This window comes from Malurus melanocephalus, unplaced genomic scaffold (assembly GCF_030028575.1).
Source record: "Malurus melanocephalus ecotype Western Australia unplaced genomic scaffold, MMel_1.1 scaffold_16, whole genome shotgun sequence".
Classification (NCBI taxonomy): domain Eukaryota; kingdom Metazoa; phylum Chordata; class Aves; order Passeriformes; family Maluridae; genus Malurus; species Malurus melanocephalus.
The window spans coordinates 742780-752347 of NW_026623248.1; the positions used below are offsets into that span (position 1 = coordinate 742780).

A 9568-nucleotide genomic window follows, 5' to 3' on the forward strand; every position below is an offset into this window, starting at 1 on the left:
CGTCTCCCTCGGAGCAGGTAAGGAAAAGCCCCTTCTCCCTGTCGCTGTTAGGCTCGATTTTGGACGGTTTGGGTCTGGGATGTCGACCTCCCTCCCTCCCCTTGTCTCTCTCAGTTACGTTTAGCTGCTGCAAAGCTGGAGAGGAGATGCTTTGCTCCCCCTCTCCTAATCCCCCCCGGTTGGTGCGATGAAGTTGTCAGTGCTCAGCTAAGTCTCCTCAGCGGGGAGCGCGGTGCTCGGGAGACTCCTTGAAGGAGCTGACCCCGTTGAAGTTGCCTGGGTAGCCCTCCCGAGGAGTCCGGGGCACCTTCCTGCCTTGGAGGCCTTGGTGCATGTCCGGGGMTGTGTAGGAACGCGTAGAACTCCGCATGTGCTGCCGTAGTGGGCAGAACGGGATGTTCCTGCTGGTGTGAAAGCCAATCCATTGCGCCTCAGAGTGTGTGTGTGTTTGTGTGTGGAGGGGCTTCGGGGCTGGTTTATTCTGTTTCTCTCCTCCCTGGCAGCCTCCATCCGGCAAGTGAGCTTTATACCTTCAAAGCAGARTATTTCCATCGCTCCCTCCCTCCCCAGCGCAAAAGAGGAGAGGACCAGGGCAGTGGTGGGGGCGGGGGCGAGTGGGGGGAAGAAGAGTCAGGTGATGGGAATTTGCTGAGTTGGCATTGCAAGGACTCGCCTCCCAGCCGGCCCGTGATTTATATATTTATTTCTATATTTATTTATTTATTTTATGTGTATGTGCGTGTGTGTGTGTGTGTGTGTGTTTGTGTGTGTGTGTGTGTGGTAGCTCCGTGACAGCAGCTGCAGCGATGGTCGAGCCGGCGAGAAAAGTGGACGGATCGAGTTAAAGGCTAAAGGAGACGGCTGGGGAGGGGAGCCCCAGCCTGGGGGTGCACTCCATAGACCTTCAGCCTCCCGCTTTGGGGGACAGGACCCCTCACCTTACCTGCCCTCTGCCCCCCCTAAAGGTACTTCTTCCCTCTTTCTTCACCCTCCCATCATTCCTGATGCCACTCCCTTCATCCTGCCTCTCTTTTCCCCTTTTGGGTATTTCCAACCTTTAGGCTCTTCATCCACTCCTTCCTCAAGCTCCCTATCCCACCTCAACCCCCTACCCTTGAACCGCCCTGGGTCTCTCTGCACTCCCCCATCCTCCTCCTCCTCCTCCTCCTCCTTTTCCCTTTCCCTCACTTCTCCCCTGCCCCTTGGTCCCCTTTCCCGTGTGCCACCATGACCGTGATGGCTGGAGAGAACATGGACGAGACTTCCGCGCTACCTGGCCACCCCCAGGATAGCTACCAGCCCGCTGCCCACGACGACCACGAGTGCTGTGAGCGCGTGGTGATCAACATTGCGGGACTGCGCTTCGAGACGCAGCTCAAGACTTTAGCCCAGTTCCCCAACACGCTKCTGGGCAACCCCAAGAAGCGCATGCGCTACTTYGACCCGCTCCGCAACGAGTACTTCTTCGACCGCAACCGGCCCAGCTTCGACGCCATCCTCTACTATTACCAGTCCGGGGGGCGGCTGCGCCGGCCGGTCAACGTCCCCCTGGACATGTTCTCCGAGGAGATCAAATTTTACGAGCTGGGCGAGGAGGCCATGGAGAAGTTCCGGGAAGATGAAGGATTCATTAAAGATGAGGAGAGACCCTTGCCGGAGGGGGAGTACCAGCGCCAGGTGTGGCTCCTCTTTGAGTACCCAGAGAGCTCTGGGCCGGCAAGGGTTATTGCCATAGTCTCTGTCATGGTGATCCTCATCTCCATCGTCATCTTCTGCCTAGAGACGTTACCTGAGCTGAAGGAGGACAAGGAGTACACGGTGCACCGCACTGACAATACCACCCAAGTCTACAAATCCAACATCTTCACAGATCCCTTCTTTGTTGTGGAGACCCTGTGCATCATCTGGTTCTCCTTTGAGCTGGTGGTGCGCTTCTTTGCTTGCCCTAGCAAGACTGATTTTTTCAAGAACATAATGAACTTCATTGACATTGTGGCCATCATCCCTTACTTCATCACCCTGGGCACCGAGATGGCTGAGCGGGAGGGGACTCAGAAAGGAGAGCAGGCCACCTCCTTGGCCATCCTGAGAGTCATCAGACTGGTAAGAGTCTTTCGAATCTTCAAACTCTCCCGGCACTCTAAGGGCCTCCAGATTTTGGGACAGACCCTCAAAGCGAGTATGAGAGAGCTAGGTTTACTAATCTTCTTTCTCTTCATTGGGGTGATTTTGTTCTCTAGTGCGGTTTATTTTGCTGAGGCTGAAGAACCTGAGTCTCATTTCACAAGTATCCCTGATGCTTTCTGGTGGGCGGTGGTATCCATGACCACTGTGGGCTATGGTGACATGTACCCTGTGACAATTGGAGGCAAAATCGTAGGCTCCTTGTGTGCCATCGCTGGTGTGCTGACAATTGCCCTGCCTGTACCTGTCATCGTGTCCAACTTCAACTACTTCTACCACCGAGAAACAGAAGGGGAAGAACAGGCTCAGTTACTTCACGTTAGCTCCCCTAATTTAGCATCTGACAGTGATCTCAGTCGCCGCAGCTCCTCCACAATCAGCAAATCTGAGTACATGGAAATCGAAGAGGATATGAATAATAGCATAGACAATTTTAGAGAGGCTAATCTCAGAACTGGCAACTGCACTGTAGCCAACCAAAACTGCGTTAATAAAAGCAAGCTGCTGACTGATGTGTAAACAAAAAAACAAACAAAACAAAATCCCCACTCACAGCTTGAAGACTTTAGTGACACAGTCACACTTTGTAGATGCTTTACTGATAGTCTTTGAATGCTTTATTGACCTCGTAAATGCATTGTTGCATTGCGACTCTTTGCTCTGCGATAAAGAAGCTTCCAGGATCCATGAAAGATAAAATTTTGTTTATTTTCAAAATTTTTCCACCTGGTAAATGAGAACCATTTGAACTAGTTTAGTTTTAAGCTATTATGACGCTAGACCTAAACTTTTCCTCTCCCATCTCTTCTTTTTTTTTTTTTTTTTTTTTTTTTTTTTTTTTTTTTTTTTTTTTTTTTTTTTTTTTTTTTTTTTTTTTTTTTTTTGGATAAGGTTATCTTAAACTAAGCAAGACAGTTTTTAGAGCTATTAAGCATATGCATGGATTCCAGTAAAAATATTCTGCAAAACTGCACAGTTGCAAGAAAGTGCATCAGATAATAATAGTAAAAAAAGATTAGCCAAAACCCGCGGCGAGCATTTGCCATGGTTTTTATGAAGGAGTGCAAATTTTCCTTCCGCCCCCTCTGAAAGATTCCATCCTTCCAACCTGCAGATCCACACAGCACCTTATTTAAAAAAAAAAAACAAACTATTTAAGCCTGGTCTCTTTTGCTGGCCGTACAAGAAATATCCTAAAAGGAGAATAACAAACAAAACTGAAGACGAAACATCTGCAATGCTGCTAAGTTCTCACACATGCAGATGGTAGAAACACACTTCTCCCCTCCTACCCGGTTCAGAACTGGACACAAAACTTTAAGCCCTTCTGTTGCAAGATAGCACAATGGAGTTTAATATAAGCATGTTTGAATTTGATACTATTTATTTTATGATCGCATGCTTGAAACGTTACCTCAGACAAATAGCRGATAAGCTTTCGTTTGAACTGAATCTTCTAAAAATAGGTCCTTTCTCCTCTCTTTTTTCATTTCTTTTCTTTTTCTTTTTGATTTGCATTCACCAAAAGTGCACTCCTTAATTTATTAAATCGTTGACTAGTAATTTAAAGTACTGTATTTAAGTGCGTATGTTAGTCAAATGGGAACAATAACTTTTGGAGATCAAAGCATGTTCAAATATTCAGCATTATGGCCTATTTGATTAAAGTGTAACTTGAATTAATTAATGCATGAATTCAATGATAATAATAATAATGATAATAACAACAATAATGATAACAATAAAAAAAATGCGCTTGATAGACTGAGGGCCTGAATGAACTGATTAGAGAAACCTGATTGTTTTCCTGCCTTGCTCGGGGAAAGGTGTTGGCTTTTGTCCAGGCATTGTCAGAAAGGAGCACATCCCATCCCTTAAAGGGAAAGCTATATGGAAAATTAAGAACTCAAGTTATATATAGCAACACCTAAAACTTAGTATCCTCTATAGATGAAAGGTGCAGATGCATGCTTTTTGGTGCATTCTCAGAATGTAAATGAAACTTATCTACTATATGCATCCAAATTGCAGCAGCTGGTTTCTTTTGCAGTCATCAGTTGAGACTTTTTTGTATCCCCCGAAAACTCACTGAAGAGACTCAGCAGACTGAGGTAGAGAGTTGCACAGTGCCTTTATTTTACACCCCCCAAATTGCTGAAAGTGCCTCCAGGAGCTGAGCAGATCAGAGACACCGAGAGAAAGGGCAGGAAGTCAGTGCACTGTTAGGAGTGGTCCTGTGCACTCCTGGCACAGCACARGAGGGTTTAGGGAGAGAAAGACCAAGTGTGAGTGAGAGGGATGCAGAAGAGGCGGGCAGAGACCACCGATGCCCATGGGATACTTTCCTTCCCCAGCCAGTCTGATGCTGCAGGGCTCAGCATTTGCTTCTGCCAAATAACTCTCAGATGTGTTCTTACAAGTCTTCAGGTTTCCCCAGGTTGTTTATAGGGACACCGCTGCCATCATTGTATCTGCCCTTCCTTTCCCTGAGACGGCTTTTTGCCCTGCAGCGTATTCCTGCAGGGCAGTGTGCTGGAGGAACACGAGCTCTTCTGGCATGGTCTAGCCAGGCAACCAGACTGAAGGACTGTGCCCTTCTTTCCCTTAGATTCCCCAGCAGGTAGATGGGAAAGGCTTTGCAGGGCCCTCCTGTCCSTGTCTCTTCCATCCCCTTCCAGATGTCAGATCCCATCACAGCCCATGAACCATATTCTTCTTCATGGTCCCTGATCTTACTCTGCTCCCATCATCACCTGCTGAGGGAAGCAATGCTGGGAGAAAGTATTTTCTGCTACATGCCAGCCTTGACTGCTAGGCCCTGGAAGATTATAACCTTTGATCTGAACTAATGTAGGCACTAATCTTAATTTTTCAAATGGACAAAGTTGAGGATCTTCATTCTGCACTTAGCATGTGGCCAACTGCTGTTGAACACGTCTCCTTCCACGCTGTACAGATCCTTTCCTCCCCTATCTTTCTGATATATGTATATATGTGTATAAATATATATATATGTCTGCTCCTGTGTGTGTCACATGCGTATGCAGACACATGTATATATAAAATAAAATCGAGGCACTTGGAGTTAAAAACCAACCCTAACTCTGCAGTTACGCACAAGCTTGACCTGCCAGGTTTCCAGAAAGACTTGACTTTATTTCTCACTGTGTGACTTCTGTGAATCTTAGTGATGAGAAGGATCAAGAACTGAGGGAGCTCTAACTCCTGTGAGAAGTGCAAAGCATCAGATAAAACAGGGCATTACATCCTCTAGGTAGATGTTGTAAAGCTTCTTTCCTGCCCCCTGCTCCCACTCCTGCCCGCTGTGCACCTCTCTCCCCATTAAATTCCACTGCTCCTGATCTTCCCAAACTCTTGAATCCTAGRATATGACTTCTGATGTCAAAATGGACTTGAATGCTGCACTCAGCTTAGAAAACAACCATCTGACTAAACTAAACAGCAATAATCAATTCAGTGCTATGGGACCGATGATCAGAAGGACACATTTGGGAGATGAGGCCTCACTTGGGTGACTTCTGCCCCAGCTGAGTGTGCACACCTTTAATTTAATGCACAGAGTGATGATCATTCTGCTTATGCACAGGGAAAAGTGCTGCATGCAGCAATTCTTTGTCAGGAGACTGGGACGGATCATTAGGACTCATGGTTTGGGGAGCCTGAATGCTGTTTTGTCCATTTATAGCTCACTGCAAAGGATCTCAATCCACATGGAGTACAGGAATTAACCTCATGTAGCATAGGCATTTGTTTTCGACAAGTTTGACACAAAAAAATAARCAACAAAAGCAAGGCTCTTACTCCCTTTACACAGGAGTGCTGAAATGTCTTTGTGGGCCTGAAGGTGCACTTAACAAACTGCCTGTTCTTATCAGCAAGTATTCTTTTTTTTATGTCTTTATTTCTTTATTTCTTTGTCTTGTTCTTTCTTTCTTTCTTTCTTTACTTTCTTTACTTTATATATCTCTCTTTTTTTTTTTCTTTTGGCCCTTACATTTCTTTTTGCCACACATGGACACTAAGGGGTTTTTATGCAATTGGAAGAGGACTGGAAATGAACTGATGGCCAGTTTAGCACTTGTCTGAAAGAGTCAAGAGAGTTCATTTGGTAGGGACCTCCTGGAAGCGATGCCAATGTTATGCTGGACAGGGAGACCAGTGGATGAGGCAGTCTTAGCTGGGCTGTAGTGTGATGAGGGAAGGCAGCTTTTCCAGCAGAAGGGGTCACTCCCCAAGCCCCCTTTACCACCCACTGCTCTGTGCCTCTGTGCTTCTTAGCTGGTCCTGGGCAGCTTTTCCTTCATCCACTCGGGGAAGGGGATGAGGGGATTTATTTGGCAAGGGCAAGGCAGCATGCACTGCAGTGCAGAGGCAGGAATGAAGAGGAAAGGCAGCGGGCAGGAATCCCATAAGCTGGTATCCCTGCCAGAATTCCCCATCTGGTCCTACCATACTTAGCTCTAGAGCACCAGGGAGAGGCAGAGGAGCAAGGGGGAGAGTCAAAGTGAAAGACTCTGTACCCCATTCTTTCACAGAACTGAGGGATTGCTGCCAGGCTGCCAAGAGCTCAAACCCTCTGTGTTTGAGGGTGGCAGCTCCTGCACAGACCACGAACTGGATTTACTCACTTCATGAAGAAGTTAGGGTGCAGTAAGCCAGGCTGTGAGTTCACAGCATCCTAGCAAACTCGTGCAGATTCCCTGCATGGAGTCTCTTAAGCCTTGGATCCACTGGGGACTTCAGGAAAGCTAATCCGAATTAATGAAAGGTGTGCATTTAAAGCAGATTTGTTAAACTGCTTTAAAGCCCAGCATGGACATTCTGTTGCAGTATTAAAGCAGCCTTAATCTGATTTGGAGTMAATTCTTTTTGAAAGGGAAGTAACCTGAATTGAATTAAGGCTGCTCTAATTCCGAACACAATGGGGCTTAATGCAGTTTACCTCATCTGCCTCACAAGTGCGTTCAGACAGATGAACCCGCAGTAATCATTAGATGTGCTGGAAGTGACCCCACCGTGCCGGGGTGTCCACRTGCAGCAAAGCTCTGGCTTCACCAGTGCTGCAGATTCACAGCCTGGCTCACTGAGGGGGGTGCCTAACACTTGATCCTGGTGCCAGTTCTGGTGAGTCCCTCCCTTTGTTCCTGGGTTACACCTCTGTGAGCAGAGTGGACCCCGCTGCCTTTGGGGAAGCTGGCAATGATCGTGGCCCAAGGAAATGARTTTCTGCTGGCAAAACCATCAGTGCTTAGCCTGATGTACTGTTAGCCATGTGGACAAGCACTTGAAAGACAGTACAAAGCAATAGGTATGGGACAAAATTCAGCCAAAGTCCTCTGGTTTGCAGCAGTGATTTTTGCCCACAGAGAGATTTCAGAAATCAGACCCTTCTTAGCAAATCAGCTATGTGTCATTCATTGTAGGCTGCAGTGGCCCAAATCAACAACTGGAGCAGTGGAACTTTCATTGACAGGGATTGTTTTTTCACTAAGGGGCAATTGTTTTCATTAGGCAGAAGTACAGGAAGTTAGTTTCTATTATGAGAGAGCTGAAGCCCATGTGTAACTTCAAAACCTGCTGATCTTAAATAACTGAGGGTGAGTTTCACTTTTCCACAGTCCACACTTGAACAGYGCAGTTTCTTATATGCACATTTATTAAACAGAACACAACAAACACTAGGTCAGGAACATCTGAAATTTATTAGAACTAGGTAGAAAGTTGTATTTTAGAACAAAATCTTCTGCATAYGTTTGCAATACGTGGAGAGAATATATTCATTTCCAAATTCTGAAATTTATTAGAAATAGGTGGAAAGTTGTATTTCAGAACAAAATCTTCTGCATACRTTTGCAATAYGTGGAGAGAATATATTCCTTTCCAAATAGGACCTTGATAATTGTTCCTTGTGGGGTGCCATTCTGGATTAATCTTTTACCCTAAGATGAAGAAGAGGGAGGTACTGCAGCTCTTCCAGGAATGGTCTGATCCTGTAGGCTTCCAGCAGCCTGATGCCAGCGATCCTCAGAGTAATTTCAGACTCGCAGGGATGCAGAGTCAGCTCCGGGGTGTGATTTACCCTGTGTAGCTGCAGAGCTGGAACTGGAAAGCTGTCCTTGCAATTGCACAGCAGGGCAAGTTTGTCCCAGACCTGCCTCCTGCAAGTCTGGAATAGGCTCCTTTTCTGAGATGCTTTAACCAGGGACCTACACTTCAATTTTGGTTGGACTTAATTCAGGCTGAGTTTATTTTTCTGATTTCTGCTGTTCTGGCTTTACTTAATCAGGTGTAGGGAATTTTGTTTTCCTGAAATGCTTATCAAGTATTCTTAAAGGTGTCAGTATTTGTATCTGCAAAAAAAAAAAAAAAAAAAAAGAAACTTCAGGGTGTTCTACAGTTTCACTCAGTACAGGTGAACTTGCCACTGGTGAGGTCAACAATTTATGCTGTCAAGGTATAGCATGCTCTGATATTTTCAAAGGAAATAAAAGGAAACTGAGGTCTTAACTGAAATTTGTCTCAAAGTTTCTGTTAATATCTATGTAATTCTGTATATTTCACCTGCTCACAGACTCTAGCAAATGTCACTATAGGTTATATTAAAAAAAAGTCATCTTCCATTTCTAGTTTCTATAATAAAATGAAGACGCTGCATTCAGTTCCTTTAGGTGCATCAGTCTTTGATCCATGTTATTGTTTCAGTGACATTTCTACAATGTAATTGGGATCAAATGTATATTTTACTTTTGTACAAAAGTAAAAATGATATTTTTATGACTAAATTCAGCAAACCCTTACCTATAACCTGCTACAATGAAATCTTCTTTTTCCTTTCCTTTACATGTAAAACACTGTTTTTTTACAGTATGTCGGTTTGAAATGAATAAATAACAGCTGTCAATAGAACTGTAAATGGCCTCTCAGACATACCTCTAACTTTAAAGATCAAATATTGCCGATGTGAAATGTGTAAAATGAAAAGCCTCTATATGAAAGTGCACCATCAGGGCAACAAACCATTTAAGCTGACACAGCTGTACTTATTTCCACCATTTACAAATTGCTTATACTTTGGGTCAAGTATGTACTTCATTGTCACATTACAGCTCATTTTACTTCCAGTAGTGAAATTGTTTGACTTACCATTTTTAGAACATCTGATGTTATGAGTTCTTGAACTATTTGAAATGCATAGTTTTCATCTATGCAGTTTTACCTGCTTCTGTACTCGTTCATCTGTTCATACTTGACATCAATTAAAGATATTTTTAAGGATCTTATCCAGGTTTATTCTGTCTGGTTATTTTCTGGAGTCTGGTTTCTCTGCTGTCAGTATTGGCTGGCTCTGTCTGAAATGAATGGT

The 9568-nt window shown here is 44.8% G+C and overlaps 1 protein-coding gene across 1 annotated transcript; it reads left to right on the forward strand.

The window, feature by feature from the left end:
• Positions 1-695: 695 nt before the first annotated feature.
• KCNA1 (potassium voltage-gated channel subfamily A member 1) lies at positions 696-3075 on the forward strand. The gene has a single exon (XM_057385563.1). It carries the CDS (start codon positions 1228-1230, stop codon positions 2701-2703), a length of 1476 nt encoding a protein of 491 aa, XP_057241546.1. The 5' UTR covers positions 696-1227; the 3' UTR covers positions 2704-3075.
• The last annotated feature ends 6493 nt before the right edge of the window (positions 3076-9568 follow it).